Source organism: Falco naumanni, chromosome 1, assembly GCF_017639655.2.
Source record: "Falco naumanni isolate bFalNau1 chromosome 1, bFalNau1.pat, whole genome shotgun sequence".
Lineage (NCBI taxonomy): Eukaryota > Metazoa > Chordata > Aves > Falconiformes > Falconidae > Falco > Falco naumanni.
In genome coordinates, this window is record NC_054054.1 from 114,354,135 (window position 1) to 114,378,364 (window position 24,230).

General features: G+C 47.4%; 1 protein-coding gene across 1 annotated transcript in view; it reads right to left on the reverse strand.

The window, feature by feature from the left end:
- SEPTIN9 (septin 9) overlaps positions 1-6,114 on the reverse strand; it is a 144,106-nt gene extending 137,992 nt beyond the window's left edge. The window contains exon 1 of the mRNA XM_040579618.1: positions 5,781-6,114. Coding sequence (XP_040435552.1) covers positions 5,781-5,802 — 22 coding nt within the window. The 5' untranslated portion in view covers positions 5,803-6,114. The remainder of the gene's footprint in view (positions 1-5,780) is intronic.
- Positions 6,115-24,230: the final 18,116 nt, after the last annotated feature.

Here is a 24,230-nt window from a genome sequence, read left to right on the forward strand (position 1 = left end):
CCCACAGCACTTAGGGCAATGGTACCCATTCTGTCCAGGCATCTCTAAATGTTGCTAGAGCTCAAACAACAAGCCCAGGGGAGCAGCTGGTGGGAACATCAGTGCATGCAGCAATGGGGAAGTGGCTCGGGCAGGGACAGAGCAGGGAACAGCATGATGTGATAGATCAAGTGGTAAAAAAATATTTGAAGGGAGTTGGGGAAGAAGACTCACCAGGCAGAATGTGTGAATGTGAGCAGGCACCATGGCTGCTGTTCACTGGCTGGAAACTGTGAGTGTGAGGCATGACCTAGTTGGAGATGTGGTTGTCCAAAACAGTGAGCGAGTGCTTGCCATGCAGGAACTGCATCGTGTTTGTTCTCCTTTTTCTTTGGGGGCTTAAAGCAAGGATGGGGGGCCATGGACATCTGGTATCAAGCAGCTTTCACATGGATCTGAATGACGCAGCATCATACACGCAGCTGACCAAGCCAACGTGCAGAGCTTTCAGCATCCTGAAAATAGGATACAAAGCTCTTTGTGCACAGGTCTCCTGCTATTTGTGGATTATCAAGAAACAAGTTTGTTTCATAGTCCTTGCTATTTCCTTTTCAGTAACACAAGGCAACCCAATGCCAACACAAAAACCATGTAATGAAAAACTTCCACAGCTTCAGGCAAAGGACCGGTGCTCCTGGGGCAGTTCACCCCACTGTGGCACTGCTAGCACCACCATCCCTCCTCTTCCATCTGCTCCTGGGCTCCAAAACTCTATCCTCACCCTTTTCCTTCCCCTTTATATCCCCCACACTTGCACTGACTTTACTAATGCTTCAGTTCTGCTCTGTCACTGGAGGGAAGGGAAAGAAGCCCAGGACAGGCTTCACTGCTCTGCTCGAGCACAGGGAGCTGGAAGGAGGAGAAGGCAGGGATGGGTGGCAGCAAAGAAGCCAAAACGGCATCCTCCGAGCAAGGGAGAGATAGGAGCCAGTTGTAAACAAACAAAACAACAACACAGCACAGAAAGTTTTGCCTCTAATAAAAGCAGACTTGTGCCCCATAACCAGCATGCAAGTTGCTCCTCCACCTGGTAGCTCCTCCGGTGGTAGCTCTGTCCCACCAGGCAGTGAGGACATGGGATGTAACAGAAACCTTGGCACTTCTGGATGCAGTGGATTTTTTCTGCTCCTGCTCTTCTGCAGAAGCCTTCCTGAAGGCCAGTACTGTTCCTTACTACACCGTCTATTTGCACAAGCACTGCTCAGCCATGCCAGCGGCTGCTTTGCCTCTTCACAAAGCAGTTTGTTACGGCAAAGTGCTTTGGTCTCAACACACAGCAGCTAAAACTTATTTGCAACAGAGACACCATGGACGTGCTGCAGCACATCAGGCACAGGCAGGGCTGTTCCACAGAGTGATAACAGCTGCAAGTGGGGCAACAGGACAGTTCATTCACCCGAGCTGGCGGAGGCATTACTTGCACTGAATTCATGTTTTGAGCAATAGGTTTGAACAGCCACAGACGGAGGATCCAGGTTCTTGTGGTTGATTGCAAATCCTCAGTACAATCGTTTATTATTTTTTGATGATATCTTGTTGGCCCAGCAATGCAGGTTTGGGGTGTAAGAGCTAGCTGTGCGTTTGAGCTGAAAAAAAGGGCTTGTTTGTTTTTATATATTTCAAAACAAACTATTGAGAATCTCTGTTCAAAACGACAACCTAAAATTAAATTAATGTTTTTGTTGGATCCAAGCAATATTTTTTCCTTGATACTGCTGTTTGGCCAGTGAACTTAAAAAAATAATAAAATTTATCAGTCTGAACAACTCTGTTCATTTTTCCACTGCTGAAACATCGAAAATGCCACTTAAATGATAGGAGACAGGGTCTGGTGTTCAGGAGAGAACAATCAGCTCTGCAAACATCGGGTCATCTCTGCCCCACCCAGCAACTTTTATGACGGTGAGGTTAAAAGCCATTGAGGGAATCACACCGGACCCATCGTGTGCAGTATCAGCCTGAAAAAGATTCAGCCTCAATTTTTCCAGACCATCCCAGAAAACCAGCTGCAGCCAGAGAGGTACCGAGGCCCTCACAACCACCAGTGCTCATCCAGCCACAGCCCTTCATGCTTATTTAGGGGTGGCCAAGTCTACCCAACACTTCTTCACTGCGCTTTGACAAACTGTCATTTACCTCCAGGCGAGTGCTTGCTGCCGTGCATGTCCCTGTGCTACCACAGCTGCACGCCGCAGCGCTTGCTCACCCTGAGAGAGAGCTCACTTGCTTTTCTTCCTCACCGGCTGCACATACCAGAGCATGAAGAGGGAGCTCTGTGGCAGGGTACAAACCTGACTTGCCCCCCTAACACCTACAAACTGCTGCTGCGTTGGCCCAGTGCTGCGGGTATGCAGCATCTGCAGGACACTGCGTGGTGTTGGCACCAAGGCAGCACCATGGGGCTGGGGCAGGAGGGGATCCTGGGACACTATAAACCAACCCATCTGAGAAAGGGGCTCTCTCCTCAGAGCATCCCAGTCCAGATAATGCCAACAGCTCCAGTTTGACTTATGTTCTGTTGCCCATGTTTTACAGGCAATCATTTTGTAAGTCACGATACAGGGAAAAAAATACTCTCAAATCCTAATGCAACAACTAGATCACAGCTCTGACTTACTCCTGCAGTTTTTCCTATAGCCTTAGCTCATATCTGAGGAGTTATTTCCCCTAAGTGCCTAAGCAATAAATTAGAAGTCCACAATTTAGGTAAGGGTGGGTCACGCATCACCACTACGGGTAATTCTGGAGGTACTGTAATTAGGGCAATCCTTATTTCAGTGCATGCCAGCATCTTGCATAAACCTGAAACTGCAAACAGTCCTTGGCCAAAACAATTTGCACCATCCTTGAAAATACCTATAAATCCTTGTGCTGTTCATCACAAATCCTGTCTATTGCTCCTTTGGCAATGCCATTGTGCTTGAGTAATGGAAAATGAGAATCAAAAAATCCTTTAAAAAAATAGTATTCCAGGACAAGTAAAACATCTCAGAAAAAAACTCTCCTTGCCTTAAGCATCTGAAATAATAGACATCCCTAAACCAAACATGTAAGAGCTGGATTCAATAGCGGTTATTGCTCATTTTTAACATGCTGTGTAAAATCCCCTTTTCACCCTCTCCCCTCCTTCTACCACTGCTGCCAGGAAGTTCCAGGAAAAAAGCGCTACTGGGCCGAGCCACACGTGCCCGCGGCTATGGCACAAAGGTCTGAGCCTCTCGCTGCTGCTAAGAGGCAAAGCATTCAAAGGCAAACTCTTAATCCCAGCCACACCTACATGGCATGTGCTCAAAAGCCATAGCAGATGGGTAATGATTTCCCCTGAAGTGCTGCAGAAGAGGTAAATCTTGCCCAGGGTGGGGAGCAGCCTGCTAACAGGAGCGCACTGCAGCAGTGCTGCCGTGTTGACAGAGGAGGATGGAGCAGGAGCTTCAGCCCTGTGAAGTCACGTGAGATCCTCCAGCTGGGTTCAGTGGGACTGGGTCCACAGAGCAGGTCCAGAATATACTGGAGAGGAGCAAACAAGGCCAGCGAGGGATTCTCACTAACCTCAAAAAGTGTTTAGAAGATGCTTATTCTTTCCTTTTGTCATGATTTTTAGGAGTTTCTCAGCCAGGCACTGTGTTTCCAGCCTGTCAGGGGTTGTCAGCAACGTGCTTGGGAAGCACAGTGTTTGCAGCTGAGAAGTCACTTTGTCACCTCACCAGTTTCTCTGGCAGTAGGAAGCTCAGAGGCTCCGCAGCACTCTCTACATCTTACTCATGTCTTGAGAAGCAATCTGGATTCCCAGTGAAATTCCCCAAAGTAAGTCACCGTCACTGTTTCCCAATCTGTAAAACCACCAGATTTATGGAACAAGGCGGGCTGGCTCTGCCCTGCGCAGAGGTGGCAGCTCTCCAAAGGCGGCCCCCCCAGCATGGTGGGTGATTCATCCAGTGCCTTTCTGCCCGATGAATCAGCAAGAGGCAAGGCCCGGGCACAGCACGGCCAGGAGCTGCAAGGACGAAAGCGAAGCCTTTGCAACACAAACGAGAGCTGTGCTCAGAAGAGCTGCCCATGCTTTTTTTAAGAATAGTGAGGGTCATAGTGCGATTATCCTGTTGCTTCAGTGTCACGTATCCTGGCTAGTGTAATTCTTCTGTTCTTTCCCCTTAAATAGCTGCACTGTACCAAGGGAAGTCTCAAAGCAAACAGTGTTTCCAAAATACAACCACAGTCCCTTTTGAATTAAAGGTACTGACCAGATGTCAACCGACCTCAGCTGCAACACCAAGAGAAGATGGATTTGGACACTGACCAGAGGCATATCAGTCACGTCAGGGGCTTTGCAGCACCGCAGCTCCACTCCAGTGCACTCAGCCCAAAGCAAGCAAAGCAGTTAAGGACCACTTGGCCTCACCAGCAAGAAGTCATAATATCAGGTCGCACAATACTGACAGCTTTGTCTTACAACAGCCAGCTATCTCCAGACCTGTCCTTGCACCGCTCCTGTCTGCTCCAGGGCTGCTTTAGCCACCCTCTGCCCCTCAGGAGGCCTGTACAAATAACAGGCTTCCCTACGCACAATGCACAACCATTAAGACCCACTTTAATCCATTACAATGTGCTAATAATCATGCTTAGGCTTTCTCAGGTTCCCGGCATACAGACTCTAATAAAACCTCCCTGGCAGTCCGTTTAGCAACACTAATGTGAGAAGAGAAATGTGCAAGAGAGAAATGTTACTAATTAATTTTAACAATAAACAGGCAGCAGCATGACACAGGGAATTTTCCGAGTGAAGACAAACCCCCAGCTCCTGTGGCTTATGAGCTCAGGCAGAGTCCAGTTGGCCATATGGCTTGGGTGACTCGAAGCATGGCAGCTGCCACCAGCACCCTATGGTGCAGCCAGACCCGTGACTTAGGACCTTAGGAGGAGGCCAGCATGATGATACGGCTTCCCCACAGCAACGAGAGCAGAATGAGGCTTACAGAGCAGGGGGTCATGGGCTGGTAGCTGGAGCTGAGCAGAAATCAGCTGCAGAGCAAAGTCCTGCACCTGGAGGAGCTGCCAGAGGCACCTGAGCTTTACAGGGTGAGCAATGGACCTTTTGTAGGAGACGTGTCTGCTCCATCATGCACCAGCCACTTCTTGGGGCTGCTGGCAGGATTGCACAGAAAGCACAGAGAAATGACATCAGTCATGGTTACGTGCTCCCTCCCGTGTTAGCTGGGGAGGCAGGAGCCTGCGTGAGCCAGCGAGAGCAGAGGGCACAAAGCCCTCGCTCCATGAGGCAACACTGGAAAAGCCAGGATGGGAAGCAGGGAGAGGACAAAGTCCCACAGCATTAGAGGATCCCAGCTTTTCCACCCCTGATTTGGAAACCCCTCCAGCCCTGATGGCAGCTGGTGTCACACAGAATGCCACCATCCTGATTTAATTTCCAGCTGCTGCTCAGCTGAGCGCTGGAGCTCACCCCGCGCTGGCACAGGTGCCTTCTGAATAACGCTCTGTGCCACCAACACAGAGTTTTGCCTGGAAAAAGCTGCCTCCCTGGATTTGTTTTGCTTTTTAAGCCTTTTCCTCTGATCAACAGTGTTTGTTTACACACAGTGAAACAGCTGCTCACTCAGCTACAGAGCCACTTGGAGGGAGAAGAGCGTGTGCAAGTTGTACTTGCAGGGGCTTTTTCTTTCCCTAGTACAGAGCAAAGGGAGAGAGGCGAGAGGAGAGAGGCAGGGAGGTGGCCACTTGCTCACCTGAATACGAGGACTTCTTCATGATGTCACTCCAAGCTGTGACATAGGAGCAGAGCGAGGCGTTGGGGTGCACGGTCCCTGGGGTGCCGCAGGCACGATCCCTTTGTTGGCGTGGGCAGGGACGAGGAGGGGACGCGTGCCCTGCCACCGCATCCACACGCGTGGCGCCAGCCCGGGGCAGCCCAGCACTCCAATTAATTAGCACACACCTTTCCTAATCTCGCACACAGTTATGGGCTGTTCCACCTCTCCTGGTGCTGGCAGGGGTAAAGCAGGGCTCAGCCTCCCAGGCGGCTGCACGTTATCCCCTCGGAAAACAAATGGTCCCTGGGGATTACTCCTGCCAACTCCCAGCCCTGGAAATCCCAGGGTATTTATTTAGCCAGTGCAGCAAAGGGAAGGGAGGGAATTTCACGCCTCCAGCCCGGCGCACCCCATGCCTTTGACTCAGCCCTGTGCTGCCAGCGGCTCAGGTCAGCGCTGCTCTCAGGTCAGGCAGTTTTTAGTTCAAAGTGCATTACCGGCCCATCAGCACCCTGCAGTGGAAACACCTCTTTCCTCTTCAAACACGGAAAGGACTCATTCAAGGCTGTAAATTGAGCACAGTGCTTACGCAAGGTTATGACATGGGGAGAGCTACGTGTGAGCGGTTACTCACTGCTGGGGGGGATGCAGAAAGCCACGTACCCCATAACCAGCTTTCCAAAGCACTGGGATCCGGCAGCTCCCCCGGGTTACTGGGGAAAAGGAGGCTCCATTTTGCTATTCCTTATGTGCCCCAGCACGTGGGTCTGCTGAGAGAGCAGACATGCTCCTGATCACTCCTTTGTGAAATGCAAGTTGGACAATTAGTTACACAAATGCAATAAGCTGGGGGCATTATGAACACAGACAGGAAGAAAGAGCAAATTAAGACAGCTATGACTGAAGGCACAGAGAAGCACAGGAGCCTGAGCTACTGGAGGAAGGACTGGGCTGACCACTGGGAAGATTTCCACAGCCTGCTGGAATGAGTCACCCGCACGAAGATGAGCCCCATCTCCACAAGAAAACTCCACCAGCTCAAGGCATGGTTTCAGCAGGACGGGCTTTCTGTTCAGGTTCAGACTTTTCCACAGAAGGAGAAAAACTCTCTTACCCCCCAGCCCTAACCCTGGCATTTCTCAGGGACGGAGGAAGAGTAGATGAGCCGGATTAAGATGATGTGGTCCCATCAGTATTTGTTACCATTTCTCAGCCACAGATTATTGCCTCTGTAACAGGTATGAAAAAGAGGCTCGTCTGAGCCTCTCTCAGGCTTTAGCACAGAATTTGAAGAGCTAGCTGAAGTCCCTGGGGGATTCAGTATGAGCAGCCAGACTTCGCACTGGAACAGCTCAGGAGCACTCACATGTCCCCAGGTTCATGGCAGCAACAGTTCTACCCGCTGCTGCATGACTGCGCTGCATTACTGTCATGCTGCAGTCACCTGCAGGGAGATGTTAGCCAAAAACTGTCATCAAGCAAACTTCTAAACGACCAAAGCTTTGTTGCTTAAGTAAACATCCACCTAAGCCCATAGTAACAATATGTTACTCTTTCCACAGGTGCTTTTGAAATCATTAGTCACAATTTATGGAGGAGAAACAATAACACAATGGCTCGCCCTACCTTGCACACCAAGTAAGGGCAAAGCCAGGAGCAGAACCCGCTCCCGAGCACTAATGCCCCCTCTGCTCCTACCTGCATCTCTCTGACGATGGCAACTACTTTTAACACTGAACACTCACAGGGATACACTTTAAAGAAGATCAAAAGGCAGCTTTCTGTTCGTCTCGTGCACGGGTATATGTGCATGTGCACATGCATGTGATTAGCTGCACGGTTCCGCATGTGTGCATCACTGTGTGTGCAAAGCGTGCGTGCGCCATTGCAGGGCTGCTCGTGAGCAGTGTTTTTGGAGCCGTGGCTGGGGTACAGCCATCTGATCAGCTTGACTGCACAAATACAAACAGCAAACTGTGGCGCGGGCTTTCTACCGCAGGGCCAAACAAACACGATGAGACAGAAAAGGGCTGAAGGGATTTTTTTCTGAAATACTGTCTGACAAAGAATCCTTTTCTTTGGCTGCCCAGCCTCAGAATTACCAGGAGAATCAGTCGCTTAGCTCAGAAGGGCAGGTTAATGTTTAATATAATGCAGAGCCCACGAGCTTCAAATAGGTAAGTCATTTATAGCTTCCCCCCCTCCTTTCGTAAGATTAGTGAGGGAACTTATTGTTCCTGAAAGCGAGGGATTCAGGCTGCTGGCTCAGCCCGGCTGCAGCACAGGCGGGCACCGTGTGAGCCTCATGCACCCACCCTGCCAAAACAGCTCGGATGTGACCTGGTCAGTTCTGGACATCCCCTCTGCCAAACACATCCCACCTTGGCACTCCTATTCCAGTGCGGTGCTGGCAGAGGTGCAGAGCTGGCTTCTTCTCAGAGAGGCTGCATCAACCTCACCTGTCTCCATCTTGCAATACCCAGCTCCACGCACACGGTAGGGATCTTATTCAAGGGATGAGCCTCTGAAGTACCGAGGCTGCAGATGCTGCACCTCCTGCAACAGCTGCTGAGCCTGACCCAGCTGTGCTGCCCTCAGCAGCTGGTTCTTCATGGCTTAGTCTGCAACACATGCATTACAGGTCCATGGCAGGCATGAAAGGCATTTTCTGGAAGTGGTATGTACTGCCGCTCCCCCAGCAGCATCCTCCAGGCAAGCACGTTCCCCAGCATGTGGGGGTCCTCCACCGAGATATGCAATCTCCCAAACCAAACATAATACAGTGATCAGAGGAGTGAGAGACAAGCACTGCCAGCTATCTACGGTGGGCTGGGAGCCAGAGGCCCAGGAAAGGATCAAGATGAGGGAGAGACTGGCAGAGGTAACAGCACAAAGTAACGCATACAGTAGTGAAAAATAACTTCTAGAAATAAGGAAAAGCTGACCCCCCATGGAAAAAGCCTACAATCTCATGGACTAGCATGACGCTCACATTAGGGTATGCTGAGCTGTGTAATTGCATCTCTCCAACCGACTCATTCAATCTCTCAGACCAAGTTTCTTGTGTTGCAAAAGGGGAGGAAGGTAGAGTTTTCCCAGGGAGAGGTGCAGGGAGGCTGCGTGTTATTCAGCGCTGTCCTGGGCCTTGAAGACATTGCCTCGTAGGCATAAGTTGCTGTTACAGGACAGCAGGGCTCCCCGGGTGACCAGCAAGAAGGATAAGCGGGAATTCACACTCCAAAGACCTGCCGGCAAGCATCAGAGCAGGCCTGAGCCTCCTCTTTGGGGAACAGCATCTCTGATTTAGAAGCAGGAACTCAGGTGTCAGGGCTATAAACTGCCCACGTCTCCCTCTCCACCTCTGTTTTACATATGATCTTCCAAGCTCTTTTTGCCTGACCAATTGCTATTTGTAGCTGCGAGGCTGGAGAGATGACGGAATGTTTTACACCGCATTCTGCCCCAGCAGCCGGTCCTGCGCAGCACTGGGAGGCAGCTGCCAAACTGGGTAGCAGGCGAGCAATGGTGCTGCACCCCGGCCAGAGACATGGCTGCAAAAGCCCTGCAGAACTCAGCTGGAGGAGCCCCCGGACTCAAAGGAAAGGAAGCAGGAGGGGAAGGAGACCAACAGAAGATGAGACCTCGTGGCTGTTGGCCATGCAAGGGCCAAAACTGCCCAGAGCCTGCAATCGCCCTGGCAGGTGTGAAGGGTGGGTTTTGACACTGCTGCATGTACAACGGGCCTGACTCACACTGTGTTACTTTGGTAAATCCAACAGCTCAGATGCACCCAGTCGGCAGGAAAGGACCAGGCAGCTCAGCCAGCCCACTGAACCCATCCACTGCAGCTGGAAGAGCCACGTACCGGCGGGCTGGCTGCTGGCAGCCCAGCTCAAGGCAAAGTTCAGCCCATGCTCTGTGCCCCTTGCAGTGCACAATTCCTGGGTTTGGTGCCCAGGGCAGCAAGATGCTTGTGGGAAAGGACAAGAGCTGATCAGCTAGCACGGGGCACTTGTGGCACTGGCAGAATCTGCTCTCCTTTCCACCACCTTCTTGAGGAAACTAAAATATTATGGCACCTCTGATCTTTATCTTCCTCTTTCCCCTGCAGCCCCAATGGAGTGCTCACTCACATAATGTGCTGGTTGTAGCACAGTTAGTTAATCCTTACAATGCCCTGGTTACTTAAGTTCATCATCATGCTCATTTAGTCATAAAAAAAAATATAATTAAAGACAGATTTTTTTATTTTTAATGGCTCTGAAAAAGGGTTGCCCAAACTGGGATTAAAACTCAGGGCTGTCTAACTTGCTGCTACCTAACTTTACAGCTGCAGGAATGTTGGGTCTGGCAGCTCTGAGCTGAGCAGAGTCTGCCTTATAAAAACATACCTGTCCCTATCTTGGAGAGGGAGATAGAAATCAGTTTGATGATCAAAGTTGCTGATAGCATTCCTGGGTAATACAGGCTTAGGAGAGAACAGCATGCAGAGGTCTGGAGGACTGGTCGGCAATGACCTGGAAACGCTTCCTCCAGAACTTGGGGATAATTTGGCAGAAGTCACATCCAAGGAGCCTCCAAGCCCTGACTTTGTCAGTAGACACATAAATCCTGTGGCTGCTCCAATGCAGCAGCCTGGATTTCAAGCCTGCAATGAGGAAATAAGGGACAGGTTTATGAAATGCATTTGCGGTGACCTATTATTCATGAGCAACAAAACCACTGAATCATGGAGATGGGGCAGTCAGACATGCATGAGAAGAGTTCGGGTCCACATGGATGGAGAATCTCCTACGTAAATTATGGCTGAGATCTCAGTTAAATCCATGTAACTTAGCAAGTGACCAAGGCCCATCTACCTGTCCTCAGTGTCACTGGGGTCTGTGTGTTCATTGATGAGACCTCGTGTACCCAAACGCACACGCAAACCCGCTTGCCAAATCCAGGACGACTAAATGCAAAGAAGAGCAGTGACATAAGCCATCACCACAGCTAAGACTTGCAGTACTCCAATTCTGAGCCACTTTCTCTTGCCAGTGGTCAGGATTTAATGCAGCTCTCCTCTTCCCTTCTCCACAGTAGGAAAACACAGATGTTCAGCCTCTCAGCATCAATTCACAATGCTCAGATACAGGAGGCAACGCAGCTGTGTTATCCAAAGCTTCATACATTAACTCTCTGCTTTTTCCAGGGACCGATTCACTCTGTTAGGACACAGCACAGATAGCAACAGCCAGCCTCTCTCTGTGGCCTTAAGTGCATATGGTTAAGAGGTAAATAGTTTAGCTGTGTGTTTCCTAACTCCTTTCCCTGCGATTCCATCTGACAATGAAGCACCAAAGACCCACAGCACTACAGTATCATCATATATGGTCTGACGGTCATGCTGTTCTCTTCTTTGGGTTGATGGTTATGGTGAGGAAGCAAATGACTTAATGAAGCAATTACTCATATCAAATCAGCAGGTTTTGTTCTTTTCTTCTGCCTTAATTATGAGGAACCAGGAAGAATGTCCAATTACTCAAGGGAGAATTTCATTACCAAACAAGACAACATCTGCTCAACCACAAGGTACATCAGATGGCCATTTTCATAGCACAGCCTCTCCCATGGTTAAGGGAGGGAGTACTTAAACCTGAAATTAAAGCTGAAGAGTGTGTGGACAGACAGTAAAATAAAAATTAAAGGCAGTAGTCAATGTCCATTCAATAGAAGGAAAATCCCTGAATGTGGGAGAATTTGAATGGAAGGTCATAGGAGCTTTTAATTTTGAATAGCCCCAGACTCTGCAAACAAAACTCTTAAAGGTGCTTCATGAGCTGTCTCATGTGAATACACCCCTTAAGAATCATTGTAAAAACCTTGGGCTGCTTTTAGAAATGCCAGCTGAGCACTTCTGAAATTAGCTGCAAGTTTGAAAAACAAAACCAGGCCGAAGTCAACCTCTCAAACCCCTCAAAGCTTAATCCGTTTTTTACAAATATACAACCCTGGTTTATGGCTTTTATGGTCCAAGTTTTAGTCGAAAATACATCCCCGGGGAGGGAAAAAAAGGTGGGATGGAGGTAGAGTGCTGGAGCTCTGAAAAGCCAGGCTTACCAGTCCTGCTGCGCTGAAGGGAGGCACTGAAGATGGGGGGCTAAACTGCTGCAGGGGAGAGGGACCACACAGCACCTATTCTGCTCCCCCCTTCAGCAGCCGCCACCGATCTGGCTGCAGACCTGAGCACATGCCAAGCAAACAGCCAGGCATGATTGTTCTGCTGCTGTTCTAACTGCTTATGTTTAGACACATCCATGGGTACCTCGGAAACAGTACAGTCATGCTCAAAGCGGTGCTTAACTGCCTGCCGTGAGTTCTAAACCCATCCCTGAACGCAACTCCCAGCCCTGCAAGTGTGATTCAGAGCATATTCTTAAATGCGTGAACTTACATGTTTGCTTCCCCTATTTCTGAGCGTGTTAAGAGGCAGAGAGTGCCCCTTCCCCCCAACAGCTCTTAATGGAAAGGCAGATCCAGATGCAGAGGGGGCTCTGCCTGTCGCTTGGAGGGAAGGCACTGGACTAGAGCCATGGGGCCTGCTAGAACTGGAAAAGGGGAGCAAGGAACTGGAAAAAAGAATCAACAACAATAAAAGAGCCCACAGAAAATGTGGATAAAGGAAAACCACAGAAGGATCAACAAGAGTCTGCCTATAATCACTACCAAAGCAATTACAGAATTAGGGAAGATTTATAACAGACTGAAGAGCTGGATACTTGGCATGTGAAATGGAAAAGCTGTAAGGAGGGAATTCTGTATGCTGGCACCGGGCTCAGGAGCCGCAACTGATGCAGCCTCAGCAGTTCTGTCCTATACAGAGCAAACCGAGCAGCATTTGGATGTCTTTTCTTGTACCTCTCAGCTTGCAGCTATAATTTGGTCCAGCCATCGATTCCAAGTTTTAAAAACCAAAACAAACACAATTTATTTATGCAGAATGTTGAAAAAATATGAGGAGTGATTAATAATAGCCACCGTTTCCTTAATGCTATAATACAGCACAGCTTCTAGCCAGCACTGGCAGCTCTTCTGGGGCAAATTACTACTATCCAACTTTACAGGTGGGGAAACTGAGACACAAAAGGGCTACAGAAAGCAGCCAGTTTAACCCACATCTAGAGTTATAGTCCAGGACTGTTATTATATATATAATCCTCAGTATTCCTGGAAACCAGTGCAGGTTTATCTGTGATATACTGTCACGCAACATTAGCCATCACTTAGGTCTCTGCCTCGCTAAGAACATAGTTCCACTGTCATTTTCTCTTTCCTTACACTGGCACAGCTTCATTTCTCATTGTCCTTTATCTTCCAGCAATATCACTTACTGCAGAATTTAAAAGGGTGATTTTGCCATCAACTAGCAGCAACTAAAATACCTGCACAAGACTTCAGGCAATGGGCAGACCAGCCTTTCAAAACCAATACACTATCAACTCATAGATGAACAAGCCCTAAGCCTAGAAGTCCAAGATTTCCATATTAGTTGGATACAAACACTTTTGGAAAGCTCCAGAAAAGCCCAGGGAATTTTGCCATTGACAGCAAAAGGAGCAAATCTAACAGACAGAGGAGCTGCAACATGTGGTGTCTTTAAAAGGTAAAAATCTGCTTCATCCAAAGCTCAGTGGTGCCAGTAATGAAGCAGCCAAGGCTGCCTTCACGCCCAGCTCAAACTGATCAATCAAAATGAATCACCACTTGAGAGAGACAAGCAAAGAGGTAATTTAAACACTGAAACAAGCCTGCTGCAGTTCAGCAGGTAACAGCATGATCAGGCTAACATACCCACCTCAAAGAGGGACTTAAAAACAGGCTTGGCAGGGCGGGCAGAAGGAGCACGTCTCAGCGCCACCGTTAGCAAGAGGCTTGTCCTGCCCAGCTCCTCCAGGTGCCCACAACAGGCACACACACAGTGTCCCAGTCTCACTGCTGGTGAAGCACCTTAGAGCCTGAATGTGTATTTTCACCGTATGTGTTTCTTGAAACTATCACAAGCTTTACAAAGTGTGGCAGTTTTTTAGCACCGACACATGGTGCAGGCAGTTCCTGTAATGACAGCAAAGCAAATACAGTCACACTAGGCAAAGCTGCCCTTCTTCTTCGGGAGAAAGGGGCAAGGATAGCATTAAGGGCAACTAAGAAAACAGAGCAGGAGTTTGATTCCAGTCCTGTACAAACTGGCAGGAAGCACAAAATTATGTGGGGAAACAACTGCCCGAGAACAACAGAGGACTCTGGTCTTGTCGCAGCCCAGACCCTCAGCCCTGCCAAAACAAGCCAGGCAGCATCAGAGGCTCCTGACCGCTGTCAGTGTTTCAGTGTTTTTTTGGGCTTTAAAGAGTCAGCTAGGGCTCTAGCTAGAGCATGAATGGTTTCCTAATAGAAGTGATTTCAGAGTCTGGAGCAGTTTCAGGAGGAGCTTGCTGAGCTGGCTGGTGCCAGGAACTATGTGAATGTAGCAGCAAGGAATGCTTTCTCCCTCCTCATCCCCCCGCGCCTCTCAGCTGCTCCCGAGACAAGGCTGCGCTGAACGAATCGGAAAAAATCGGTTGTCATCCAGAAACCCCAGGGGGGATCTGGCCTCCATTTCCACCCAGGCTGCGGAGGGAAACTGCAGAGTAGCTGGAGAAATGGTCACCTGCTGGCAGGGTCGTGGCTCGAGCAAACCCTCATCTCACCCGTGGCCAAAGGAAAACAGCTCTGCTCCAAGGAGGAGGAAAAACCAGGAACTATAAAGGGGATATTGTATAAGCCCTAGTGCAAAAGCCTTCCTGCTGTTGTTACATTTTAATAACTCATATTTCCGAGAGGAGCAGGGCTGAGCACTGCCTGCCGTGACTGTGAACAATGGCACCAGCCAGACCCCGCAGAGGTTTCTCATTCATTGCTCGCCCAGCGAGCTCCCAGGCTGGCCCGCAGCCCCGCTCTCCTCCCAGGCTCCGCAGTCTGGCACAGCCGCCGCCTTCATGCAATTGTTTCCTTGCCTGATGGATTAATTTTCACCCAGGCTCTCGTCGCTGTCTTGCCCTCTCGTGGCTGGCCCATAGATCAGACGCTCCCCCACAGATGGATGCACTCACAGGGTCCCTGGTTAGACTTTGTGGTCACTGTCCACAACAGAGTAAAAGCCTGAATCTATTCACCTTTGCAGCCAGTATTGCACGCAGTTGCTTTTCCAACGAGGTCATTCTTTGTGTATTGAAGACAACTACAAAGGTTACTTTTCTGCCTTCACTTTTCTTTCCCTATTAAAAGCACAGAAAGTAACTAGAGATGCGTTTGCCTGGCACCACACATTAGCCATCACCTTTCTGAACAGGGTACATCTGAATTCTGAGGATAAACCCCTTCTTGGTATGGAGAAAAGTAACTGCTCAGAGATGCAGCTTCAGGATACCTCACATTACAATATTTATTCGTTGATCTGAGCCCTGCTGGATTCAGTTCTCCTTTCCCCCACTTCAGGCAATTCATGAGTAGCAAGAGAAAACCCAAAGCAAATCTGTTAGGTAAATAATACTTTCTGAAACATTCATCAAATTCTGATCTCAGCACGATATATCTACAGATATATACGATAGCAAATGCTGCAAGTCTTACTTGTGCTGGTTGTTCTTTCCGGCCACGAGTTTTCCCCAAGGAGTCAGACCTAAGGTTGTTCACTCTGACCTGAAATACAGACTTTTCTGCAAAATTTTTTAGCAGTCACCAGATGGAGCTATACCTGATGATATTTCCATTTCTGTAACGTTCAGATATGAAGAAATACAGGAAAATCAGAAGTGTGTTGCATATCTTTACAGAGATTGAGCACAAATCCGTCCGATCACTGTTGACAAATCTCTGAACAGAGCAGTTCTCAAGCCCCTACTTTCAAGCTATGCACAAGCAAAAGACTACATGGTATAAACACATTGCTTTTTTCCATTAAAGCCAAAGCATTTTTAGAATAATTATTACCAGCAGCATATGACCGGTGCCTCACAGCTCACCATTCTGATTCAAGCATTAAAGGCCACCAATACCCATGTCCTTCCAGCAATATGGTAGTAATCCATTCCTATCAGTTTTCAAGGAGCAAATTTGTCTTGCTGCTGAGCTATGCCCATTTCATTGACATTTCAACTTATCTAACCACAAAAGCAGCTTGATCAATGACAAATTACACTGTTTATACAATTAACATTTCTGGAAGAGTATATCTCTTCCAAGAAGCCATGAGCACTTGCGAGCCTCTCTTTTTACAGAGAGGAAGAAAGCTAATGCAAAAGCAGTGCATGTGCCTGCCAGTTATAATTGAAATCATTTTAATAATTCATGCCTCATTACCTTGCCACATGGCAGTTCAAAGACCATCTTCTAATCCTTTAACCCTTTTCTCCTGTGTCCTTTGGTTTGGTTTCTTAGTTTAATCAGTGAAGAAACAAAATGGAGAACCCTCATCAGCACTTGCCCATGGGAACAAAACCCAAGGGGAGCTGCTGAGTCTAAGATCTTAATCCCTTTCCTCCTGCCCTCCTGGTTTTACTGATTTGATCTATCACCATCAGCTGAAACAGCAAAGAAATTAGTAAACTGTCCCAAACCGTTGGCTGAAGCTGGAATTGCTTTATGGTGTGTCTACATACTGTACCACTGAGGGCAAGGGGGTCTCTTGTTATTCATCAGCTTTATACAGCCAGTTAAGAATTGCTGGAAGCTGCAGATTTCACACTGTATCCTTTATCCTGGGCTAGTTCTTAGGCTTTTTCCAGCTCTGAATTGTCCTCTGCGTAGTCAGTCCCACAGCTGTGCCCTTTCTTATTAGGCAGAATTAAACTCTGTAAGTCATAGGAACAGAATATTATATATTTTTTTAAATGGTTTTGAAGCCTTCTTGTTGCCTCCTTAGCCAGTTAGGGATATGATATCTGATACCTGTTTACTATTTCTGTACTACATGGGGAGATTGCAAACAAGAAAGTAAGGTGTAAAATTATTTATGGCTGCAAGTATGGTCCTGTTAACTTATGAAAAGGAAACAACCTTGTAAAAACACATTCATTTTAAACCAGCTTATATTTACACAGAGGTGGTGTCCCTCATTCAGAAGTTTAACTTACGTGTATGAGGGAGACCAAACCATATATACGCAAACATGCATCAACATGTGCAAAATAATAGCACTAGCACAAGATTTCAACATTAGAAATGCCAACGACAGCAAAGACTGCAATTTATAACTAGTTACTCAATATGTTCCAGCAAGCAGATACGTAGAGCTATAGATAAACCAACTGATAGTGTAACGAAAGCTGTAACGTAAGGAGCACTGCAATGTGCTATTACCAGCTCACCTACAGCACGCCTTCCCCAGCCTGCTCCAGGCTGCTTGTTTGCTGAGCCATGTGCCTCCCAGCACAGCACAAACCCCATCTCATTAGCAGCTACACAGCACACAAGTCCCTCGGTACCCCAGGTCCTATCTGCATCTCCACAAGCGTGCAAGGAAGACTCCAGAAGAGCTGGTGGCACAGGTGACCCTCAAATTCCAGCAAAAGGAAAGATGTGTGCCTACTGATTTTTAAATAGCGTCGCCCTCTGAGAAACAAATCCTGGTCAGCTGGCAGCAGGGTCAGAGCAGGGTCACCTTTGGGAACTTTTCAAATAAATACAGAATTCAAGCCTTAGGTGATGGAAACCTGCACAGCTCTAGTGACGTCAGGAGAGTTATACCAGCTGACCCAGGGTATTTTAAGCTTATCTCTAAGGTTTGTCTGTTGAGCATAGACAACTATTTCTATGTCCTTGCCGCACTAGGTAGAGCACAACTGACAAGCCTATTAACTCTTTCCATAAAGTGCTTAGCAGAGGAGCTGCTGTGCCTATGGATGGTCTGGATTTGAGTAGGTGGGGAAGTCCCCTGTGCCTTTTGCCAGGGTGGATGAATGCCTAGCCAGCAAAGGGATCTTTACAGGGAATTTATTAGGCAGCCTAAGCAGCACTCCCAAAGCTGCGTGTTACTTTTGAATCACTAAAATAAGATCTATTGACATATGTCTCTACCTGCAGAGTGAGGACAAAGGTGATCAAACACAGGTTTCTTTCATGAATAAACTCTGAGGTGAAGCACTGTCTTCACTTAACGGGGAAAGATGAGTACAGTGTGACTAATGGAAGAGTGGTTCGGTAACCTGCCCACAGGTAGGATGCTCAGCTGAAGAGGCCAGTTCAACCTTTAGACGCCATCTGACATGCTCCTCTTCTCGAATGTTGCAGAACCAAGATGCTCAGGAGGGTATTTGCCTTCAGAATACTAACAGGAATTCTTAATTTCACTTTTTATCACTACTCATAATAATAAGAACTGCCCAGTGAAAAAAATGTTAAGGTTTTCAAGCACCATCAAGTTGGATTTTCCAGTTTGTAGGAGAATAAAAGTAAAGATCACAGTCGTCATTACAGCTGTCTCCTTATTCAAAGCAGAGTGGTTTATAGTAGAGTTTGGCCCCACTTCTAATCAGCATTCAGTACTGGAAAGCCTGGGACTCTTCTGATCTGGGCAAAGGGCCAGAAAGTGACTCTGAATAGAAAAAGTAAGCGAAGTCCATTCTAAATTTCACTGCGCAAACCAGGTGAAATACAAAAATAAGTCAATTAAAACAAGCTTTAATTCAGTTTTATAGCATTCTTTCCAGAGTAACAACATTAGTAATTACAGTAAAACAGGCAGGGCAACTGATCTTTATTTTGGTTGTGTTCTTTTAAGGAGGATACAAATGGTGCCTCAGAGAAGCTGCTGCCAACATGTAGCGTAACTCATACAAAGCATCAAAAAGGAGCTGTAGATCATGGAATGGAAGGGAGCAGAACCCCATCTCCTGATTCACAGGGAAGTGCCAAAGCCCTGTTCTGAACTGCTGTGAAAGATTATCTGCTCCCAAATTCATCCTCTTTCTCAGTGCTGGCTGCTGATCCCTTCTCACAATTCCCAGGCACATTGCACCCTTCATCCAGCTTTTTATAGCTGAATCTTCTCCAGCTCTTCCTTTCCAAAACCATGTTAAAGTCTTTTAAAGGATCCCAGGCATTATCCAGTTCAACATGAAGAGGGAAAGCTGACCATTTCTCTCCTCCTTCGCTGGCTACCCCAGCCAGCTACACTGCCAACTCCCAACACATCCTGACCATATATTTAGTCTGTGATAATTTGCTTTGCATTGTCTCGTGCGGGTTCCAAGCACAGGGATTACATATCCAGTGAGGCATCTGGCACTTTCTGTAAAAGCCTGAGGTTTCGGACATTTGACTCATCATGCTGCTTCTGCCAGAGGCTGAGAGACCGCCTGGTCCAGGGCACCACTGTGAGTCAGAGGAGCCCAACAGCAGCTCAGGGAGACAATCCTAAACCCACATCCATCTGTACCGATGGCATGTACAGAGTAGGGCGAGTGCTACCATTAAACGTGTTCAAGGAGGGGATCGATGCTGTGGGCACACTAAGGGCCCTTGGCAGTCCTCCTTGCTGCCTTCCAAAATGAAGGCCCTGAACAGGGCACAGTCATGGGCACTCTGTGGCATAGAGGCATGGTAGAGTCACCATGGAGTCCTCAAAAACGGCAAAAGATGACACCCAGCAAAAATACATTCCCAGCTCAGGCTCCTCCACTGCCTTTACTTTGTATGGAAGGGTTGTGTTGGGTACCTGGTTGGCAGAAAATGGTTGGAGGCAAACGGCTGTCGGTGATGTCAGGGACCTTTTCCTAGGGACTCCAACCCTCTTCATTAGTTCACCTGTAAAGGAGCCAAAGCTTGTCTGTAACCAAATATCTGAAACTTCCAAAAGACTCTTATTCTGCTCCTGGGCCATCCAGTGTCACCAATCTAAGCACGGAGCTAAACCTGTCAGACCAAAACAGAGCAACAGTCTTTAAGAGCCATCTGCAGTGACCCAGCACAGAGTAGCTCTGCACAAAGGCTTGAGAGTAGGCCAGGGAGAGGTGACGGGATGGCAGGCAGGCTGCTGCTGGAGCAGCAGCGTTTGCTGCTCACTCTCTGGATACTTCATGGCAGCAGGCACGATTTAACACCTCTAAAGCTGAGCATGAGTCACTTCCCAAGAAGCAATGCTTTAGTGGCTGCTTGGCCTGACCTGCGCCCTGTAAGCTGGGGATACAAGTGGGATGGAATTCAGCAGCAGAACCACTGTAAGCTGGGGATACAAGTGGGATGGAATTCAGCAGCAGAACCATGGGTGCTCCCTGACCCCAGAGGTCTACAACCCTGACCCAGCATGCTGCAGGTCAGCCCAGCTTGGCAAAAGCAAGCTCCTGTGCAGGAACAGGCTGTGCTTATCCTGAAGACCACTCTTCTCTCAACACTGCTCCATATACTGTCAGGAACCATAATCCCTGCCTGGGGCAGAAAGCTTCTTTTGCTTTGTACTTGCCAAGCATTTAGAGGTGGTGCAGTCAGCAACGGGAACCATAGGTGACAGACATATATGCTATAGAAATGCCTAGGATCCGACAGAGACTTAGCAACAGTTTGCACCTCTGAAAATACATAAGGTAAGGGGCCTTCACGAGGGTCTTGGCCATGTGAAGGAACCCTGGAATAATCGCTGTTGGCCAGATGCTGCAGTTTCCCGGGCAGAGGGTCTGCTCAGAGGTGAGCAGCAGCTCAGAGGCGGCATGTCCCCCTGTTCACCCAGTTCCAGAGCACCCTCCAGCCCTGGGGCACAATGCCAAGAAGGAGCAAGGCCAATCCTAACGTGGCAGAAGAAAACGAAACATGCCGATTCCCTCTCCAGAGCGCGGTCCCCTACAAGCACCAGCAGATACATTCCCGAGGAAACATCACCCTCTCGCGTCCAATTTGAAGCTAGCAAGGAATGCTTCTAAAAGCGGAAAAATCAAGCAAGCCGCCCACATTGCAGAAGCTGTATGGTGGCCGTTTGGCTCATTATTCTTGCATTTAGAAAAGCAGTCTTCAGGCTGTGGGCAAGGGGCTTAGAAGGAAAGGGTAGAGGACCTGCCCTCCAAAGCAGCTGCAAAAGCAGCGAAGGAACGCACAGTACTGTTATTGTTTCAAATTCAATAATCAAGAGCCCCAGCCCTACATGGAAATATTTAGGAGCCTACAAATTGTAAAAGGTGAAAAGCACTGATTCTGTGAAAGCACAAGTCAAATAACATGTAAATGAGTTAACCTTGCATACTAGCCTAGCACTGAGAGATCTTCATGGCTGACACTTGCTCCTGCCAGACTACCCAGCATGAATCGCAAAAGCGGGAAAGGATCAGGGCAGAGGAATTAAATAGTAATAGCTCTGTTGTTACCAGTCTTCTGCTGTGAACAGCTGAATTTTTATCAAAATCCATTATCTTAGCGTGTCTCCCACCCATGACATGCCTATGCTTTGCTTCCAAGCACCTGCATCACTTTCTGCGGTCCCAGCGCTATGCGTGCCCAGGTACGAGCTGCACCACACACAAGCGCACAGGGGATCTGCCACCGTGCCATCCCATGACCCCTCCTGGGTGTCAGTTGTGCTTGGGATGTTAACCTGCCACTCAGCTCTCACTTCAGACACCAGCTGTCATCAGGAACCATAATCTCACCTTCCTTCGCATTCTTACTCTGCCCTTAACCCTTAGCAAAAAGCTGTCTACGAGCACGACCCGAGGACGGCAAACCGGCTCCCCTCAGAGCGCATCCCCTCAGCAGGCCCAGGGCTGTTTCATTCATTCCTATCTCACTTCATCGTTAAGGCTTCTGCGTGTGGGTTTTATTTTTTGGTTTGGAGGTTTTTTATTTTCCTTTTGTCTGTGGACATTTCTACATGCTTGTCCTATCAGATGTAGTACTAAGTAGTAACTCTTCAGGGAGAGTTACTGCATCTTCTGATGTGTTTGTCTGCTTCATTTCATTTAGTCTGCTCACTAGCAGCTGGGGTAAAAATATTTCCTGCTGTGACATCCAGGATAGCTTGCTCATCCCAGGAATGCACAGGATGCCATCTCCATTTCACTTCCCCTTGGCATATTTCTGTCCATCTCCTACAACTACTTACAAAGCAACAAACACACAAGCAGTTTAGCATGGGGGAAAAAAAAAAAGATAAATAGCAATAAAATAGCCTGCTGCAGAAGTGATATCTACAATGTGTATGTCATTTAGATTTAATCAGGATGTTAATATGCATTAAATGGTATTTGAGAATTTCAGATGTATTTAATACAAGGGGATTTGCATATCTACCACCGAGTTTTTAATCCCTGATAAATGTGTATAATAATCAATTATTCAATGAACATACAGAGTTCGCTGATTAAATCTCAATTATAAAGGCAAGTCTTACCCACTATTTATTATGACTGTTCTCCCAGCATTGCCTAATTAAGCCATATTTGATTATGGGGTGAAAAACATTTGTTGCAGATACTGTGGCTCTGTAATTGATGTGTATCTGTGGCTTGGCTGTTAAACCTTAATAAATACATTTTAAACAGCTAATTATTTAATTAACAACAGCCTCTTCCAATCTCAGTGTAAAGCATACTGAAGTCCTTTCATAAAAGTCCTAATAGGAATGAAACCACTGGAAGCTGCTTCATTGTTTTCACCACTCTCCCCCACGTGCCAGTGATGCTGGGATGCTCCCAGTTCCACTGCCAATGCTTTGAAAAGACACTGCTGCACGGGCTGGGATCCCGACCAAATTGTTATGTGAACTGTTTGCCTGTTATAGTTCAGAGAAAGGACTAGACTGTATCAGGAGATGCTGTGTTTTCTTCTGTAGGACATAAACCAGCTCCTCGGGATCTTCTGCTGCAAGCATCCTGCTGTTTCTGACTTTAAATGCAGCCCAGAGGTACACTTCTCCACTGTAGACAACTGAAGGTCAGCAAGAGGAAGCTTGCCTAAAGTGTATTTGTATCACTTGTTTAATCATGGGGTTTGAACTCTGTAGTTTCTCACTCATCTCTTGAAATGTTGGCAAAGTATTCTAGATCAAACTCGTTTTAGTCACTAATTGGCCAGTGGTGTAAGAGGCAGCTGCATGCTGTTCCCTACCTCCAGTTAGCATAGATCAAGAGAGACAAAAGCACGGAGCTTTTGTAGTATTTCCATGGCAAGGAGCCCTTTTGCACACAGAAGCTTTGGCAACTTCTGGATGTCACCACATCAGGTGCCTTAAGGCTAGTTTCAGCCCTTGGTACAGCAACCTGAAATGTTGCTCGAAAATGAAGACCTCTGCACTGTGCCCAAGATTTATTTGTTCTCATCTTTGTGAGAGCTTAGCTCTTCTTCCTTGCTAGATCCTTGTACCAGAAAAGCTAGTACATGAACAGTTATAGAAAATGGAAAGGACAGAATCTGGACAAACTCTTCCGATTTACACACACATACCCACAACACCAGCTGCCAAACAAAAACACACATAGCGTAGACATGTTATAAGAAGAGATTCAACAACTGCTGAAGCTCAACAACTCTGTCTGGTGCTTGTCTGCAAGATCTGAAAATTTGTAGTTAAGTCTACTAAGCTACTGTCTTTAGCTTGTGGTTTAAAATAAGCATTGCTCTAACAGTTTTCATTTTCTTCAGATCAAAACATTCAACCTGCTCTAACTACTCAATGCTAAAAGCACTTTACTAGCTCATATCTCTTTAATGCATTTGCTAAACTGAAGTAAGATTTGCTATTGCAAAACGAGTGAGATAATCACAGCAGATTCCAGCATAAGCATATGAAGTTAGAAATGTTTTTGCTAAGAACTAGGGAAACAACCCAAGCACTTCTCAGAGCAGTCTGCAAAGCAAGTCTGCCTGCCTTTCCCAGGTGGGACGCCTCACAGCAAGTGATCTTTTAAAATAGCATGATTTAATTATCCATTGTTTCCTACCAGAATTATGTGCTTCAGTTTTTCCCCCCTAGAAGCCAGAAATGGTGAATGTTTGTTAAAAAATATCTGAAAAGGAGCATGTCAAGCACCACCCCCAGTCCCAGCCAAAACCTGTTTATGTCCTCTGCAGAAACTGTTTCTCTGGTTTGATATTTTAGGTACCAAGCACTGGCAACCCCACTGGTCTTGCTCTACTGAATCCAGTAGAGAGGAAGCTATGCACCAGGCTGTACATCATCTCCCAAACATACTGTTCCAACCATGCTGGTGCCTCTTGTTCTCCTTTGTGTCAAAAGCAGAGCACAAGAGAGATGACAAACCCTCTGAGCTGCTTGTATATAGGGATCCTGTAACAGTTTTTCTTCATGTCAAACATCCTGGTTTGTTTGCTAATGAGTAATCAAGTATGATAGATGAGTTAGCATCTTCAGGAACTCAGCATGCCCCTTTACAAGGAGCCAAAAGTAATAGTATCATCATGTTCTCAAAT